The 20773-nt window shown below is 35.2% G+C and overlaps 1 protein-coding gene across 1 annotated transcript in view; it reads right to left on the bottom strand.

The window, feature by feature from the left end:
- TMEFF2 (transmembrane protein with EGF like and two follistatin like domains 2) overlaps positions 1-20773 on the bottom strand; it is a 255358-nt gene that overhangs the window by 219282 nt on the left and 15303 nt on the right. Inside the window, exon 4 of the mRNA XM_082631231.1 lies at positions 20146-20172. Coding sequence (XP_082487357.1) covers positions 20146-20172 — 27 coding nt within the window. The remainder of the gene's footprint in view (positions 1-20145; positions 20173-20773) is intronic.

Below are 20773 nucleotides of genomic sequence, written 5' to 3'. Positions count from 1 at the left end.
ACCATGACTCATCTTTATGAGAAGCTGTGATTCAGGGAACTGAATGTGCTAGTTTTGCTACTCTCATGACACCCAAAAGAATAACATAAAACTGAATTTTTAATGACTTCATATTCAGTTTACTGTCTTGTATAGCTTAACCTCTGTATGGACCCAACATCTAATAAAATTTGGTAATGCAAAGAACCGTCATGGCAGCCCCTTTGAGCAATGGGCTACTCTAACTTCTTAGTATTGAAAGTTTGTAGACCTGCCTCAAGGAAATACTCCAAATAATTAAAAAGTCCTTCCCCATCCTTCAACCTCTCTCACCTCACTGCCCTGCTCCACTACACTTCACTACCACATTAATATTATTGTCTGTTTTATTCATTTCTATATCCCCAAAACAAGTGCCTGATACATAAAATGTTGAATTAATGAATGAAAATCATTTGCCATAGCAGTTTTTTTGAGACCTAGAAGTCGAAACCAAGGACTTGAACTTCAGTTTTGTCTGAGACCAGGGTTGATGACAAAAAGTAATAGGGCCAGTGAGAAGTACTGGGTCACCATTTCCTTTAGCAATGCCTTAGACAGACTTTATGATTGCCAGAGGCTTAGTATTCTGAGGATGTTTTCCACTGTGACATTACTGCCTGAGAAAGGGGCACCCTGTTGGAACTGCCTTCTAAAATTTTGAGAGCCTTAGACCCCTGAGGAGGAAGCAAATATGTGTGTATATGTGGGAAGGAGGTCAAGGTGAGTGGAATTGAGAAAATACCCTGTAGATTTTGCAAGGAGCCTAGTTTCAAAGTCACTATTGAGCCTGAAATATGAGTCTCTGAGTGAGTCATCTTAATGGTGTATATCACCATTTGATTTGGCTCAAATGCTAGGCAATTTGTTGAATACGTTCATGTGATATCTATATCAAAATTCCTAGTGATAGAGATTTAAGATAACATATTTTATCAGAATTGTTGAAAAGTCCATTAAACTCTATTAGAAAACCTTCTGACACAACTCTGGACTAAGAAGCTGCTTGGGAAAACAAAAAGCCAAATTAAAAACATTCATTAAGAAGAGAACCAGCACTGCAACAATCTACCTACAGAACCACAAAACAACAACAACAGCAAACAACAAAATATCAGGTTGGCCAAGAAGTTCATTCGAGTTTTTCCATAAGATCTTATAGAAAAACCCGAACAAACCTTTTGGCCAACCCAATAATTGAAAAGTAAGCCAAAGATCTGATTACTAAAACTCATGGGCAGAGACAGACCCAAGTTTCTGTAGAGCCTGAGCTTGTACAATTTTGTGGCACTTCTGTGGAAAAAAATAAAACAATGTCACAAATGCTTAACTATGTATAGAGGCCTGGAAGGGGCCTGTGCAAAGTGAGGGGCCCTGAAGTTGAAGTTACACACATTCCACAATATAATAGCCTCCACACAAGGCCATGGTCAGTCTGCCCGTGCAGGACTGACAATGTTTATAGAACAGCTTCTTCAAGTAGGTCCAAGTCAGGAAGGATAAGATACATGGAAAAAGAAATGTGAAAGGAACAGGGAAAGAGGCCACTGCTGCAGCACTGATGCCATAATAATTAAGCACTGAAGTGGGAACAATAAGCAGCAGCAATGCTGACAGCAGAAGCAAGTCTATTTTGAAGAGAGAGGAGAAAAGAGCTTTGCCTGTGGGAACCAAAAAGCTATGTAAACCTGAGAATCCAGTCTAGGGTCATCACTCTGTCATGCTAAAGCCTTATCAACCATAGGACAGTTATTTTCTTGCTAGAAGATTGCTAGACAATTGTGGAGCTCACCCTGAGGAAGCAGAGTAAATGCCCAGGAACATTTCACCATCTTCCAGTGTCCTTTTCCCATCCCCCTCACATTCCTCCCGGCTCCTCCCTCCCACTCTGCCACTTCCACACCAGTGTTTCCACAACAGATTCAACCTGTGAAATCGCACATTCACTTGGATGAAAATTGTATGACAGAAGTGGTTACATAAGTAAAGTCCATCCAAATGCAGCATTGTGTACTTTCAAATTCAAAGACTTTCAAATTTGTTATGCATAATGTAAGCAATTAGTCAACTGGCTTGAGTCAGGAATGGTTTGAAAGTCAAACATTCAGACCAGTTTGGAGACAACTGTGCCCTTTTCTTCTGATGAGCAAAACAGCTTTTGGAGCCATCCTCTTCCAAACACACCAAGTGGAGAAATGCCTAGATCATGAGTTTGTTGTGGGTAGAGACCTGTCTTGTTCATCTTTGATATTTAATCTCTTGTCTCTTGCTCAGTGCCTGGCTTTAAATAGGTGCTCAATAAAGTGTAAGGAACAAGCATTTCCTGTGAACACGTTAAATACAGGGGAAATGGAAAAGTACATTCAGTGCAGTGAGGGGCTTGATGTTCACATATTAGAGATTCCAGAATTACAGAGAGTATTTGGAAGGGTGCTGACAACTCAAAGTACAGTCAAAACAACCTTACAGAAGAAAAAGGAGTGGGAGAAGGTGCTTCAGGCCCTGCTTCCTTATTGAGTTGGGTGAAAGTTAGCTAATCATGATCCTGGTGCCCATCAGACGATGCTTAACACCAGTTTAGTGAGAAAGGCAAATGGCCCCAAATCAAACTTGCTTAAGAGATATTTATGAGAAAAACAAGTTTAAGAGTGCAAACAGTATCCATTCAACCCCATCTCCACTGCCACTCACACTTGCACCTGCCATATTTATATTGACCTATGGTCATAAACAAACAAACAAAAACCCTTAAAATCAGGGGCTGTGTCTGCTATTTATGGAGAGAAGTAATACATACTAAGATGTACGTATTACTTTCTTGATAATACATACCAAGAAAGAAATCTTTCAACATGTTATAAAGTCTCCATATTTCAGCTTTCTGAAAAATTCAACCACAGCATGCAGATTCATTAACCAAAGCCACCTAAACTCTCACGGTAATTGAGATTTACAACTTTAGCAAATTTTCACTTTTCAATTGGAGGAAATAACTTTTATTCCGACCCAAAATCTTTGTTGCTTTTAGAGTTAAAACAGCTCCACCCTAACTACACAAACCTACAAAGTAACTTTTCTACAACCCACAAAATAGGCATGATATGAGCTCCCCCTACTGGTACAACACTGTTCCCACTTCACGAATCCAGTAAGGAATCCCTTCTGTGAGTTGTAGAGCAAAACAGAGTTGCAGTTTAGGGTTGAAGAGGAGGAAAAGCTAAACAAGATTAAAAAAAACAAACAACAATCCCAAGCAAAACAAAACAGGAAAACAACTCTACTCACTGTCAAATAACCTCTCTGAAAGAAATATGCAAACGACATGCTTACAAATATTTGACAGTACCTTTTAAGCCCCCATCCAAGTGGACAGGTGACTGAACTAGATGGCTGTCACTATCGGTATGCTCTGGTGTCCTCACTTGCCTTCAGATGTAGTAACAAGCAGAACTTAATTGTAGTGATGCTGTATACAAATAGTACAATTTTTCCCTCTAACAGCACATGTGAAGGGCTTTGGAGAAATAAAATGGAGTAGCACCATGGAGGTTGAACAAAGTCTATCTGAGGGCCTTGGGTTTTCTGCATTTGAAAATGACTTCACTATATTGCTACGTGAAATGGGAAACTAAAGGTGGAACCATAAGTTTTATATTTCAAGCCACTCAAATTGGTTGTCTCCAGAGAAGAAAATCCAATGCAAGAATTGATGGCAAATATAGGTAAAGTGCTATTGTGGGGACATTCACACTGACAAAGCAGGAGAATTGCTATAAAGGTGCTGCTAGTGATAAGCTGTTACAGAAAAAAATATAATGAAAGAAGTGGGACTCCCACTCTTTGAGTCAACAGAAGGGAGCTGTTTCATGATATTTGCTATATTTGTAAGGCTGCAATTTTATTATACCTGATTCTGTTATCACAATCTGTTACATATCCTACATAGAATATAAATACATAAAGCCATTTAAAAGCCAAATTATAGAGCTGTCTATTTTTATATTTTACCTTTTACTGCCATACCAGTGATGATGCTTAAGTGGTATAAATTTAAAATGGTAAATGAAAAACAAAAACATCAATAGGTGCAGGCTTTATTGAAAAGCCACTGGTTGAAAATCCCAAAAGTACATCAATCTGCTTCCCTCTTGAAGTCTGAGAAAATTGCCTTAGATGAATACAGTAGGCTTAATGCATGGGCTTTGGTTTTTTAAAATGATGCTTTTTATGAAACATTTTCATGTCTTAAAAGTAAACCTATATATTCATTCATGCTGAATGTGTACGGAGAATTTCAAGAGCACAAAATGAGGTATAGGATTGTTATCTTTTTTCCTTCTCCTTTCCAGATCCTTCTTTGTATTGGCATATAACATTTTTGTTCACACCAATGCCAATATGGAAAGAAATGAAAGGTAATTTGAGTAGACTTGGGACACCAGAATATCTGTCGCCATCTCACCATCTTTTTTGCCACCACCCTAGTTAGATCAGGGCCATCTTTACCTATTCTAGGACAATAATCCTTTTTGCTGATTTCTTTGCTTCCCCTCTTTTTTCATCTATAATTCATTTTCCGCACAGAAGCCAGAGCAGTCTTTTAAAAATATAAGCCAGATTATACTACTCTCCTTCAAATGCTTCCCATGACACTATAAATAAAACCCAAATTCTCCATTCTCTTCTTCTACCATCTTCCTGCTCAATCACTGTGCTCAAACTACACTTACCTTCTTTCTGTTTCCGGGTTTAACTAAGGTCTCCCTTAGGGCACTGGCATTTGCTTTTCTCTTTGCTCTGAGTACCCTGCCTCGGGTTCTTGGTGCACATTTCTTATAATTCAGGTGTTCATTGCAAATCTCACTCTTCCCATAAAACCCAGTCACTCAGAATTATGTCATCCTGTTTTACTTTATTAAAAGAAATTATTACTCTCTGAAATGTTCTTGTTTATTTGTAAGAAACAGCTTATGCCTGTTTCTTTCCTTTAGAAATAAGCTTCACAAGCAGGGACTTTTTTTCTGTATCTCAAGCATCTAAAACATGACTGTCACAAAGCATAATATTGTGCCATGGTATCAAATAAAGAGAGTATTTAGTGTAACACAGAGGCAAGTACTGTATTATCAATAAATGCTAGTGGAATAAATGCTCTCAATTTAGAAACAAAAACAAAACTGTGTATGTGTGTGCATGTGTGCGCAAAGGACTCATAAGCCAAAGTCACATCACACAAAACAAAAAGCGTAGATGTTTCTCCGATTAGTGCAAAATTCCTACTAAACAGCAGCAGCCTCCTTTTAATCAAATTAATAAATATTTAATATATTTTAATATGAAAGTTTATATATTTTCATTTTAAATCTCTGACTTTTGAATATATGGCAGACTACACAGGAAACAGTGGAGAAAAGAGTAACCATGGAGCTTCAGGGGCCTGGGTTTAAAGCCTGGCTGTGCCACTAACTACATGGCTGTGGATAAGTAAATTAATCTTTGTGTCTTTTATTTTCTTCATTGGAAAATGGAGATGATATGTCTTTCTTGAAGAGTCATAACAAGTATTTACTATGTGGCTATAAAATACCTGACACAGAGTAGGTGATCATTATAAGTATCTTAATAAAAGACAGTATAAATCAGTCTTTAGAGTGTTACACTGGGCTTGTCAATTATTGGAACAGATAAGCTATATGAACTTTAGTGATTCATGTGATTATATGTATATGTAAATTAGCACTGATGTGTCTCTATCAGTGATTCTATAATTGCCCAGTTTGAAAGCAGCACAGCTAAAAGCAATACACTATTTGAAGTATTTTTCCAGCTACTCCTTTTCATTCTCAGTAACTTCAGGGAGTAGTATCCAGCTAAAGCATTTTTCTTTAGCTTGGCCTTGTCCCAGAGGTACAAAAATTAGAAATTTTGTCAGAAGGAATGCTCCCTCAGCATTATCAGTAAATACAGTGTGCTAGAAATGTCAGAAATAGTACTTTTTAATTCTCAGATATTTAGAGCTGAAAACTACTTAGAAAAAGTTAGAAAAAAAGTCTCTGAATTTAGAAAAATTTAAGTCTTTGTTGAAACAAATACATTATTCAGTGTAACGGAGTCCATTTCATAAATCCACTCAGCCAATCCTTTGTAGTTCATTAAAATGGGCTTTGCCTTCTATGACCAAATTTGCAGGTGCAGGAAGAGGCACCTGTACTAGTTTGTGATGCGGTGGCAAGTATAGGTTGTGCTCGACCATATCAAGCCTTGAACTGTTGGCTAAAAAAAGAAAATGGTTGAATGGAACTAAGCGGCTCTAGATCTGAATTCTTCTCCCTTCCCAAATATTGAAAAGGTTTATATTCCATTCTAGGCATTTTTATCTCCTTGTCCTCTCCCCCCAGGTATGGTTATTCCTACAGAGAGAGGGATCAGAGGAGAGTTCCATGAATGCTTATGTTGTCATAGAATGGCAGCCCCCAAACTCTCTACTAATATATATATATATTTAATGTATGCATACTGCTCAACATATAGTCAAGACTCATCCAGAATTACATAATAGCAAATAAGAAAAGAACTTGGAATATAGATCTTTTAAAGATTTTCCTTATCTTCCTGTAGAAATTCCTAAAAGATCTGCATTAAGACAGGTAAATATTTGTGAAAGAGACTGAGAAAAGAAAATGATTTCGAAGCGATGAAATACTTTCTATATGGAAATTCTTTTAAGTTTCCAGCTTAAGGCTTAAGTAGTCTAAGGTTCAGAAGGAGGCTCAAGCAATTACAATCAGTAGATCATTCCTGAAGGTTTCCATATGCCCTGCAAGACAGGGCACTAAAGAGAATACCGCTAATGAGATTGCAGGGGCAAAGAGACAAATGGATGGGGTTGAAGCAGAGTTTCCCAGAGTGTGTAACGCAGATTACTAATTCCTTTGATTTTTAATAGATCTGTTTAAGAAAAATGTTTCATTGTCAGGTGTTCTTTTAAAATATTGTTCAAACAAAATTTAGCAAGCTTCTTTACTGTAAGATTTCTTAGCCTTGCCTATGTGATTAAGGTGAACAATCATCCTTGTTTTTGCAAGACTGTGGAATTTCCTGGGATGCAGGATTTTCCATGTGAAAACTGTCAAAGTCTTGGGCAAATTGGAGCAAGTTAGTCGCCCTATCTGTGACTCTTCAGAATGGGTCAAAATATGCTCCATTTCTCCATTTCACTTAACTGGATACCCTCCGGTATAATAGCATCCTGAGGCATTCAAGTTCTACCGAACACATTTCAAAAGTCAGATCTCCTACTTAGCAGTATGAAGCATTGATTTCAACCTTTGTCTTGTCTGGCAAGAACAAAATCTATTTTTCCTAATGAAATATCCTCTGGCAGCCTTAAATGGTACATAGGTGAGAAAAGTCGGGTAGAGTTAGGAAGAAACTCTATGCCAGGAACAACTTTTTCTTGATTTTCTTCTCAAAACATGTAGTGTTGGGATATAGAAACTATTGAGGGAGAAATATACTAAATGAATAAATATATGCTGTGTTAATATGGAAAGAAAGTTGAGTTGGAACATATAAAAAAAACATTAGCACAGCCTACCCAAGTCTGAAGCTATTTAACATTCCACATTTTTTGTTCCTTACACGGACACTAAAACATCTCTTTCCACAAAACGTTGAAAATCGCCGCTTTCTCTCTTTTTCTGACATTTTACACTGAAAAGTCCTTTCCTCCCTTACCAGATTGTTCTCTTATCTTGTTTCTCCAAACTCTCCTTTTTATCACTTATAAATATCTTCTTTTATATCTGAGCACAACATTACCATATTGTTCCAGTTTCATTCATGGGGGAAATAGATGGGGAAAAAAAGAGCATGGGGATGTGGGGAAGAGCTGTGACTCAGAGTTGGTGGAAGAAATAGAATCACTCTGTGGATTTCTTGAGGAATGACATCTCATGGTATTTCTGATGCGTACTCAAGTGAGTCGAGGGCCATAGTTAGCAGTTACTGGGAGATGGGAGAGTGGCCTCCTGGTTCACAGATGCATCAATTAATTGCTATTGTAGGAGCTGACATTGCTCTGCCAGTTCACTCAACCATGTATTAATTTCACAAATATTTATCAAGCACCTACTACATGCCAGGCACAGTTCTATGAAATTCTGCTGGTTGCATCTTTATTTTCAGTCTGATGACAGCGCAGTGACTTATTTTAAAATCATTTCCTCTAGAATCTCCATGGCATCATATGGAGACTCCCCTTTCCCCCTCCACATACTGTTGCATATTTCATAAGCTGAAAGCTGAAGCTCACAGGGTTCTACTTTCATATTTCATTAAATTAAGAAACTTTCTACTTCTAAAGAAATAATACCCAGTGTTTTATTTTCCAAGTAATATTATTCTATGGTTAAAGTACATTTTATGTGGGGTAATCATTATAATTCCTTGAAAACTCAGAAAAGACACGCTTTTTTTCCAGGGTTTTCTTTTTGTTTTGTTTTTGGTTCAATGTCAAATTAAATGAAGGTACCAAATGGACTTCCAGACGATTCTATTTTCTGGCCGAAGTCATTTGGTATTTTAATAAGTAATTTGGATGTGGGATAAAGTATTCACATAGGGCAAAATTACCTCAATTACCTACAAACTAACTAGAATCTTAAAATAACTTTTTTTTTCTCTGCACACTACTTTTAGGAGAATGAGGTAAATCACAAATGAACAAATTGATATTACTAGTATCAGATGCCATGCACTGATAGAAAATCCAAAGGAAATGCAAAGCCTTTTAGCTTAAACTTGCAGCCTATATTTGTGCTAGGCTCCTCTTGGATTCCCTTGATTTTCTTTAGGTCCTGGATAAGCAGGTGCTTATTTCTGAAGTTGTTTTAGGCTTGTGAATATCACCTTCTTGCCTTATTATTGGTGGAATGGATCAGTCTCTTACTTTTTGTTTTGTCTTTTTTAGTCCTTTTCTATTAAGTTAAAATAATTCTACAGTTATTTTAGCACACAAAACTCTTCACATTTAACTTTTATTTCAGAATTTCAATTAATTTAAACTGTAGTACACAAATGTGAAGAGAAACATTTCAAAATTTAAGCACACTTTGTTTTGGTTGGTTTTAGTTCAGCAGAGCAAATATTTAATGAGATCCTACTAAGCACATGGCCTTGTGGTCTGCAGTTAGGGGTATTAATAATTAGCTCTAGGCACATAGACAAGCAGGCTATTTCAATGAATCAGATTGGTGATACAAAGTAGAATTGTATTTAGTCCAATCAGCAGATTGAAGGAAATCTTGCTGGATTATATTATCCTTGATTTAGTCTTGGAAGATGAATAATATTTAGGCAAAAGCATGGGACGGGTTTCAGGAAGAGGGAAGAGCATTAGCAAAGCAAAGAGGCATGAAATCTATTGACGTTGTATCCCAATGAACTACTCTCAGTGAAAAGGTACACTGGAGTTGTCAACTCTGAGGTGAAGAAGATTAATGACGAGGATGGAGAGGCAGGTACTGGAGCAATTCTGGAGGTCTTTGTACCTCCTATTGTGAAGACTGACTTTTATTCTAAGGATGATGGACAGCCATTGTTGGGTTGTAAGCAGGGGAATGATAGGCTCAGATAAGTATTTTCTATAAATCATTCTGACTGTGCAAGTAAGAAAAAATTTTAGGACAACAAAACTGGAAGAAGGGAGATGTGTTAGGAAGATTTTTTAAAATATTACAGATAAGAGATGACTAGGGACTGAAATAGGGGATTGGTGAAGGGTCTGGACATAGCAATCTGAGAACTATTCACAATAGAAAATTTGCACAGTGTGCTGATTTATAGGGTTGGACTGGCTTTATAACTCTGCCACATTCTATTTCAAAGCAGAGCTTGGTGTGAGGAAGCTCTCTCTTCATGAAAGGTCAAGGGTGTTTCCTGAATCCATGCCTAAACGTGGTTGGGCAGCATGGACCTCAAAAGCAGTGAGAACATGAGCTTCCAGAATATAACCGTTTAATATCATCCCACTATTTAAGAGGCAGTAGAATAACTCTACTACTAATTCCCTTTTTTTTCCTCTAAACTGTCAGCTATTTCTCTTTAATTATATTTAAAAATAACACTTACTTTCAAAGATAAGCACATTCAAGCTGCTATTATGGTTGTCTTTTGAGTAACTGAATAAAATCTTCAACATTGTAAACTCTCCAACCCTTAAGGATTAGATCTCAAACTGCATCAGAAAGCTTGAAGTTTTCAGGAAAGATGATACTATATGGCTCAATGTGTCTCTTCACCAAGTTTCCACTACTACCACTTAAATCAATGTGTCAGAAATTCTGCTTGCCAAAGGTCATGGTTTTCTGTTAGTGCTACAGTCTCTGGAGAGGATGGTCAGTGTGTCCAAAATGACTCTCACTCTAATTCAATGCTTCCAAGATGATGCAAAATTTCTCAATTTAACCAGGATCAAATATGTGCAGAGTACATGAATTTTGTGTAGAGGCCATACTAGAAATGGTTTCCCTCTTTAACTGATCCCACTAATACTGATTTTTCTGTTTGTGGCCTTTACCATCAGAAGGTAATGTCAGAATAGCCATCCAATCAGCCAAACTATGGAATTAATGGGTTAGAAAAGCAGCTGGAAAACGCGAGAAAATGGAGGAGAAGGTTAAGTTTATGAGAAATATATTTATTTATTTTTTTATATTAAATAAATATTTAATTAGGAATAGATCCTGTTTTAATGATCCATCTCTAAACAAGTTCTTGGAAGCATAGGTCCAGCCTTATTTAAAATCCAGTTAGTTCTCCTTTTATTCTTCTCAGAGAGAGATCAGAAAAGAATGCAAAACTAAAATATCTTCAGAACCAGTTTACTAACTGAAAGTCACTAGAATAATTCTTCTGGTTTGACTCATTGAGCCAGAATTCTGACATTATGTAAATGTATAGTTTTCCATTTACTCCTGGATTTTTTTTAAATGCCAAAGCTATAACAAGTATGTAGTTTACCAGAGAAAATGAAATTGCTCTTTGTTAAGTACATATTGAAAATCATATGCTACAATATGTATTGTACATCTAGTACAGTAAAACAAAAAGCTATATTTTCATATCCAAATTTGAAACAAAAGTCAAATGCAATTTGGCATGCATTGCAGCATGTAGAGAGATTCCTATGTATTAAATACTGTCCAGTAACACCTGAAATGTTCTGTTTGCTTACAAATACCAAAACAAGAGAAGGACATCTTAAATAAAACCCTAAATACAAAAATACCTTAGAGAAAAAAATGGATTCGACTACTGCACAACCTAAGATATCTATTTGTAAAGGACCATAGACAGTGGTCAGATGGGTAGCAGACTGGTACATCTGAGATAGACAAGGGATACTCTGGAGAATAAACCACAGACTCCTGAACAGCAATGAAAACCAGACAAAAAAAAAGTTATCTTTTTTCTTTGAATTACAGAAGTCTTCCCTACTTCCTCCCTTACTTCAACACAGTGCGTTCTCAACCCAGATCTTGTAAAATCACCAGTCAGATCACAACATTCTCCATACTCCAGACCTTCAATGGCTCCCAGCTCACTCACAGGAAGAGCCCAACCCCATAGGAGTGTCTGCAGGGCCACCTCCATGTCTCTTCCTCATCTCCAAGTACCCTCTCACTCACTTCAGTCCAACTAACATCCGTGATCTTCTTGAAACACCCCAGTTACGCACCTGCTTCAGAGCTTTTGCATGGCAGTTCTCCTGGAAGGCCCTTCCCTTGCTTATTTGCAAGGCTTGTTCCTTCATTTCCTCCTCATCTTTGTCCAGGCCTTCCTGATCATCCCAAATATATTAGCAACCCTCCACCTTCCGTTATCCCACTTTTCCCCACTTACATGGCACTCAGCATCTAACAATCTATATTTTTTCTTGTTTATTTGTTTACTGTTTGGCTCTTTTCACAAGAAATAAACTCTACAAGGGCAGGAATTTTGTCTGTTTTGTTCCTTGTTTTAAATTTTGCAGATCGTAGAGGATGCCATGGTGCAATATGCACATTTCCCCCTTCTCAGCTGCTGGGAATATTGTACACAGACAGCTCACAGCAGAGTCCCTCTCCAGGTCTAGTCTGTAGCTGAAGAGAGCCACCTGGCCAGAGGTAACACTCTCTTTTTGGGGTCACCCACATCAGTGGTGATCAGTGGTGGGGTGGGAAGGCCCAGCCCCATCATCCTGATTAAACACAACTTACAGGGGCCATCCCATATTAAGGGCTCCTTATGGGCCCTCCTGTGGCTTTTTAAAACTGCACCAGTCCTACTCTATCTGCCCAATCCTACATTCTTCCCTCCCACAGATGCTGATCCTGAGAGCACTACTCAGTGAACTTCGAATGTACAAATCTCAACCTCAGAGTCTACTTCCTGGGAAACCTTGCAAGGATCACAGATGAAGAAACCAAAACAGACTGTGTAAGTAACATCCATGGTTACATAGCTAGTAAGTGGTGGAGCCGGGATGAAACCCAGAGTCTACTTCCAAAGCCTGTGTTTTTAACTCAGTTCCTGCTGCTACTCACACAATCATATTTCTCCAAGAAGTTAAAGTTAAAGTTAATGAAATACTGGGGCTTCCCTGGTGGTGCAGTGGTTAAGAATCCAGCTGCCAATGCAGGGGACATGGGTTCGAGCCCTGGTCCGGGAAGATCCCACATGCCGTGGAGCAGCTAAGCCCGTGTGCCACAACTACTGAGCCTGTGCTCTAGAGCCTGCGAGCCACAACTACTGAGACCATGTGCCACAACTACTGAAGCCTGAACACCTAGAGCCTGTGCTCTGCAACAAGAGAAGCCACTGCAATGAGAAGTTCACATACCGCAATGAAGAGTAGTCCCTGGTCACCGCAACTAGAGAAAGCCTGCGTGCAGCAACAAAGACCCAATGCAGCCAAAAATAAAATAAATTAAATAAATAAATTTAAAAAAGAAAAAAGTTATCAACACAAGAAGAAAAACAATGTGTAACTATGTGAAGTAATGTATGTTAACTAAGCTTTAAAAAAAAAAGTATATGAAATACCTCACAGTGAATACTTATCAAAGAAAAGGAATGGGATTAGGGAAGGCAGATGAAGGGGAAAATTAATAGAAGAGAATTGATGACAAACTATTATAGACTGATGAGTATGATTAACTTAGATAACAGACCACCACAAAACTCCACAGGGGTTTGAGTACTACACTGAATAGAATAGATGGTTTCAGAAATAAAAATGAGAGTGGGAAGGGGGTAAGAAGATGGCATAATGAATCTCATATGATTGTTGATAGGATTTATGATTTATATAAACCACAGACTATGGGATCTGTCTGATATAGACGTTGCAAACAGCTACTGCAAGAGGTAGGGTAATCTTGTAGACTATAGTTTCCTTCCTTCTTAAAATTCAAGGACTGGTTTAGTTAACATATGTACTGTTGTTGGCATTGTGGGTAAAATGCTATTTTCTTTCTGATTATCATCCACACATCCAAAGACTGCTGTTGTGATTAAATAAGTTAATGTTATGATAGTGCTTTTTATAAACCGTAGAGCATTTTACAAACAATTATACCTGAGTTAGGCATCCTTATGGATTTATCTAATTCATGCTCTGACATCAAGCAGAACTATTATAAAATCTTCCCATCTATTTTAAAAGAATCTTTCTAAAATTTTCAAATCCCCTTAGAAGAGCTCTGCAATGCTTAGCATCCTGATGAAAATTCTTCCTTGTAAGTATACTGAATCCCTCAAATTGTGAATCCCTCCTATTTCTTCTTTTTTAGATTTCTATGGAAGCAATATGCCTGCCATTGTAGTTTTAAGGATTATTTACTGTTTGGAATTTTAAAACGTTATCCCTTATTTCTTATTTATCTTATAGAACTACAGTTCCTTTCATATCAACACTATGATTTCACTCCCCTTCAAGGTGCAGAGCTAGCTATCTCCTCTAAATACTGTGGTTGGATTTGTAGAGTTCTTATTATCTCAGCATCAGTACTTTAGACCATGAACTTAAAAATCACTAATTTAAAGATCCAAATTTCTAATTAAACTCTTCAGAGAAATTATATTCTTAGAGTAAATGGGAAAAAAGAGCAAAGGTAACAAATTCTTTTAATTTCATTTTTGATTTTTTGGAGTCCAAAGTTCTTTGTTTATTATAAGTTTTAGTTTATTATAACCATCTTTACTATAAGCAGATATTATTCTCCTTTACCAATAAAGTAAATGAATCTCTAAGGAGCTTGAGAGTAAAATCAGATAGGCATCCTTCAAGCCAATTAAAAATCTAGAATACAAATTACCTGATTCTTAACCCAAAGCCATGTCTACCACACTGCACACAATGATTACATTTATTTTTCTAGCTATGGTTTTTAAAAACCCAAATGGGTGATTCAGAAAAAAATGTTTGTGGTATCCATTTCACATTCCCAAGCAATCTTCTCTGGAAATTCAATCAATTATTACCATTCTACTGGGGAAAAAAGTTACTTTTAAGATGGTAGTCATATGTGAAGACAAAGTACAGCCATGTTGGTAACAAAGGCTTCTTCTCCTCCCTTTTCAGTTTCCATCATTCTCACTTTGTTTCCCTCCTTTTTTTATATTGTTCCAATTTCATTTTCCATTATCTTCATTCATCCTACCTCTATTCCATTACTACATCACAATATTGTTTCTCTTTGAGGTATACAGAAAGCAAAATGGATTCTACTCCATGAAAACCTGAGATAAATTTCAATTGTGGTTCAAGTATCTATAAACTCATCTCCAGACAGAAGAGCAGCTCTAAGGTGTAGGACAGCAAACGCAAGGATAGTTTCTGCTTCCTCCCCGTATGTATTGCCCTGAAAAAATCTCAAACCTTGCATACGTGGTAGAATTTTTTAGTTGAATCAGTATTTCAGATGAAGTTGCTTACAACTGATGCCTGTCAGACTTTGGCTGTAATGTGTACCCAATGGAGAAAATACATGGTGAGGCACATTGTGCTTGCCAGAACTTGACCATGACAGTAAGGTGGAGAAGGTACGGATCGAGGTCGGGAAAGGGAATAGGTATAGCAACATGGAAGAAAACATTACTTAGCCTGATATAAGAATATTTTATGGAATGAATATTCAATTCCTTGTTATTTATAGTATACTTAACAATTTATTTCTACAGGGGATTATTTCTCTTTTGATAATTAGAATCATAATTTTCCCATTGTGTGATAAGAAAAGAATTTACGTGTAAATCTCCTTGAATGTAAAGAACTGTGTCATATTCAGTGTTACAGCTCCAGAAACCTTACCATGGTCCTCAGGTTATAGGAGGCTTGTTCAATTTGACTTAATTCTTGAATAGCATCAAATCCACATTAGAAATGACGCACATTAGAAAATTAGAAAGAATTTTTTAAAAATAATTTTTAAGTTCTCAAACTTGTTACAATACTGTTTTCTAGTTTTTAGCAATCTATCTATCAGAAACAGCCTAGGTTTGACAGTTTGTTGCAATGTAAATATTTCTTGTTCTATCCAAAGTATATATGAAACAAATGACTTAATTATGTACATCCAAGTAATATTATACAAAGATAATTTGCACAGGACAATTTTGCATTAAATAGAAACATACTATAACCGATTCTGTGCGTTAAGGTCATCGTAATAACAATTATCTGGATTATTAAAATAAAAATCAGACTTTATACAAATAATGAATGTAAATTTAATTTGATTTGTTGCTGTACATATCTGACATTAATCTCTTAATTAAAAAGATTAATTATTAAAGAATTCTCTTAAAACTATATAATTGTATAAGTAGGCCCAGTGCTTCATTTTACCTCATGAATTAAAAATATACTCACTGTATCTATGTTGTATCTCTTAGAGACATTTTATTTATACAGACATTATCATACTACTTCCCATAAGATGTTACTAAAATTTAATCGTGAATTCTTCCAGAATTCTAGCAGGATGATATATTTATAATTATTTTAATAGTTAAAATATAGTTGTTATTTTACTGGACTTATTTTTTGTTTTTAGGGATCTATCTAAAGTCTAGTTAATCCAGAAATAATTGTTAAGAGTAATGGAAAATATTCATGGTCTTATCTTATAATATGACTGAAAGACTATGAAAGAATAGCAGGTGTTAAAAATTATCCCGGGCCTCCCTGGTGGCGCAGTGGTTGAGAGTCCGCCTGCCGATGCAGGGGATACGGGTTCGTGCCCCGGTCTGGGAGGATCCCATATGCCGCGGAGCGGCTGGGCCCGTGAGCCATGGCCGCTGAGCCTGCGCATCCGGAGCCTGTGCTCCACAACGGGAGAGGCCACAACAGTGAGAGGCCCGCATACCGCAAAAAGAAAAAAAAAAAAAAAAAAAAATTATCCCTTAATCACCCACACACCCTTAGATTTTGAAAGGAGGTTCCTTTAATACTTTTTTCTTACTACAGTGTTTGTTGCTTAAGGAAGTCTGTGGGTGGAGAAGATGTTATTAACCCTCCTACACACACCTGTTTTCTTATTTACAACATTCAATCTCCACATATATAAGTACTTGAAACACCAATCCCTTTCTTTCTACTACTTTCTGAAATTCTTTGGAATTTGGTCCACACATGACCACATATTACCTTCCTATCAGACACATATATAATTAGTTATAATTTATCCTGAATTGATTTTTCAAGTATGAGGCTATCCAAAAGATTCTCTGATATAGATGCCTTTCCAACTAAACATTTTTGTTTGAAAACAGAGAATTCCATAAACAGCTGGTCTTATGTTCAAAACTAATAATACAAAATTATTCTTTGTATTAATGAGTTTTCTTAAACACTAAAAGAATAGGATACAGTCACTGAAATGGGAAAAGCCAACCTTTAAGATTTGTATGCAATATTTGTTTCTTATTACTCTACAAATTACCCTGATGAATGAATGCACATTTTGCAGACCATGTTGAAGACACGGTAAACATGTCTTACTAAATAAAGTAATAAGCCCTTTGAATTGTTTCATCTGAATAAACAAATCGATGGTTAAAGATTTTTAAACCCTCTATAAAATGTATACAAACAAGTTAACGTAAATTTTATGAAACATTTAGATCCCTTTTATATTGTAGTAAAAATATTCCCTCATAAAAATATTCCCTCAAGTGCAGTAAATGGCAGATATGCCCTTGTGCAAATGAGCTAAACTTAAATTATTTTTTAAATAATCAGGTCTAATCTTCAATGCTAATGTAATGTTTATTCATTTAAGAATATGGGACAATCTAAAAAGTAAAAATTGATGTACTTTTAAAGTGATTTTGGATTTGGAGGTTTAATGATATCATTTATGATAGTCATACATATAAGTGTTTTCCAAATAAAATTGTTCGCTTCACTATTCAGATCAGTGCACTCCATTTGGAAATTGTATTAACTTTTGTTAAAAGAAATTAGAAAAATAACCATTAACCATCCAAAGTGCTTGCAAAGATGTCCCAATTATTAACCAAATACACGTTATTGAGAATATATCCTACAGATACCGGTTAGAACGATCACTAGCTAGAATTGTTTGATTAACCAAACAATCACAGGTAATTCAATCACTTCTGGTTAATTCAAAGGAAACTGATTCTGGCTCCTCTGATATTTTGGTAATAGGAACTCGGTCAGAATACAGAGCAAGTCCATCCTCTGTATAGCAGAGGTAGCAAGTCAAACATATTTTATGTACAATCCAAAGGATATGTGAAATGGAATTGTGCAGGTCACTCTATGTTTTGGGGTTCTAGTTATTAAGCTTTTTGTCATTTTGTATTAGAGTAAAAAAATTACAGAAAATTAAAACCATTAGTATTTCAGAGCAAAGTAACACATAGACTAGAAAAAATTTATTCAGTAAAAACAAAACAAAAACACTGTTGTGTCTCTGACTAAAAATGAAAAAGGATTATGCAGTTAGGAGTAAATACTCATTTACCACAACTTCCAGAACAACTCTTTAAAAACAATACAACTCAGAATTAAATGGGTTATATGCTTTTTTTTTCTTCTCAGAGCAAGGGTTATATGCTTTTTTTCTTCTCAAAGCAATTATCTCTTAAGGAGTTGCTTTGTTTTTTTTGTTTTTCTCCAAGTTACTATAAAATACCAATAATTGAAAGGAAGAGTAAAAATTAAAAAGGAGAAAAAAATAAATGAAAGTAGTTTCTAACTAATATATGAAATTTAAGTTATAAATGTCATATTCATGAAATTAAAATGATTTCCTAAAACATCACCTTATTCAGATCACAAGATAAAATAATGAACCTAAGATTTCAATATAAAATGCAACAAGGAAGAGTGAGGTTGACTTCACTGTCAATTGCCTGTGCTAATTACAGTGAACAAAAAACTGGAAACCAGGGTCTGAAAATCCACTACACCTTATTATTAAGAAAATGAAGAAATGATGTATGATATGAGGAGAAGACTCAATTAGAAAAACATATACCATGATGCTTTAACAAAAGGAGGCACTCTGTTTTGTTTTTAAAGATGCTAAAAAATTAACGAGACATTGTGTGAACAGTGGAACAGTTGAAACAACACAGTACCTCCCAAATTTAGTTTACACATAAAACTAAATAGCTGGGAAATATATAGAATTTTGCATAGAACTGCTTCCTTCCAAAATCAACATTTTTAAAAAATGATTAATTCTTAATATTCCAATAGTGAAATAGTGAAATATCTACTCAAGGAACTATCTTTTTTCCTTTTTTTTTCTCTTTAAAATTTAATTTTCCTAGAGCTCTTCTTTTCAAAACTTCTAGGGAAGTTTTTTTGGATATACTATATTAATCAGCTAGTGAAAAAAATTTATTAGAAATAGTAAAAGACTGTCTTAACATCAAATGACGGCCTAATGTCATATGCTTAATGACATGGAAATAAATTCATACTCTCATGGTACTGAATCTTGACTCCTATTCAGTTTTAATCTTTATGAAAAAAAATTGTGCTCCAATATGCTGCTCTAATTTTATTCTCTGGGTGTTGCTTATTTGAACTAGTTAAGCCTTTCATTCATTACATAGGGTGACTTGATAAATTTTTAAAGTGTTGCCCAAACCAGATAAGGTGAGCAGTAGAGATCTGACTTTCCTAACTCCAAGGCCTTCTTTTCCTCATCTTTTATCAAATTCTTCATTTAAAAACTAAAATTTACTTGAAACATACATTTAATCATTTTATATAACTTCAGCGAGGCCTTGAGAGAATGTTTATGTTTTACTCATTCTATTTTCATTATTATTGTTGAAATTATATTTAGTTGTTTCTATTTTTTCTTGTTGTGTATAAAGGTAGAATTTTGTTTGGATTTCATTTGGAAAAGCAGTTTGGGAAATTTACAATGAAGGTTCAATCCATAAATAAAATCTTATTTGACAGTAAGCATGTCAGATCAAATTTTGAAAGTTTCTGCCTGTCTCTTATCTTACATACTTCTTTAAATGCACAACTAAATCATTAAAACATATATCTTGTTTTAGTAAAAATAACTATAGATTAATTTAATCGAAGTAAAGACACTATCTTATTTTCACTGGCTTAAAGTTTATCTTTTTTACTTTTATGAACTAAAGCTCTTTCAGTTTCAAACTATTAATTTGATAACTATGTTCTTATATACATGTTATGTATGTATGTGTTATGTATTGTTAATATCAGTACCTTGTAATTATGTATTTTAAAAACCCAATATTTAAATTATTTTCTCATGAGTTTTCTGTCCTGCCAAATATGCTTGGAGGCTTCTGTTAGGAAGTTTGACATGCAGATTTATCTCAAAGTTAACTCAAACACAAACACATAAATGAATGTGATATATTCATAAATATATCAAATAATTTACATGGTATATACATTTACTTAGTATGGAGAATGATTTTTTTTTGTCTTCCCTTTCCTAGAATGCAAAATGTGAATTCATCTCAGATATTTGTAATGGCAAACACATAAGTAAATATCCATGAATAATATCCACATGTAAGTCTTCAAATATATAAAAAGGCAACTCCTACCTCCATCTCCAGATCCTGATCCTGCATCTGGGGGGAAAAAAGGAAATAATTTGTTTTTGCTTGAAAAACATCTTCAAAAAATGTGTATGACTTTATTTTAAAAAATTCATGTTTACTTTCTCCATTAATATGGTACTATAATTTTAAAAAAATACCAATATTTAATGTGAAAAACATATTCACATCAACCTAATTTCTATACTATAATTTATAAAATAAATTCCTTATTATTTTCATTCTTAAACTTCATGAACAAAGTATTATCTAGCTTTGGAATAATTCCTAAACTTGACTATGTTAAAACTTCTCATTTTAATTTTAATCAACATGAATTTGGTGCCTTTAACACAAAAAATTAAAAATGAGATACTTATAGCAATCAGTGAGACTTAGAAATTAAACAGTCTAAGACTTGTGGCAAATAAACACATAATTAAGGCTTATATTCTTGTACATTAAATTACAAAGGGAAAAACAGTTTAAAAATGAATATCTTTTTATATAAGAGCTAATATGTTTTCCAAATACCACAATTGTGGATGAGTCTATCTGCACCCAAAAGCATCTTTCAGTTTTGAAATTGGTGGAAGAGTGAGCCTAACTTTTGCCTTTGTGATTAAAAATGGCT

The sequence above is a fragment of the Mesoplodon mirus genome, assembly GCF_964341445.2.
Source record: "Mesoplodon mirus genome assembly, chromosome: 8".
NCBI classification, from domain to species: domain Eukaryota; kingdom Metazoa; phylum Chordata; class Mammalia; order Artiodactyla; family Ziphiidae; genus Mesoplodon; species Mesoplodon mirus.
Note: the sequence above shows the minus strand (reverse complement) of the source record. Positions and strands in the feature narration are given on the sequence as shown.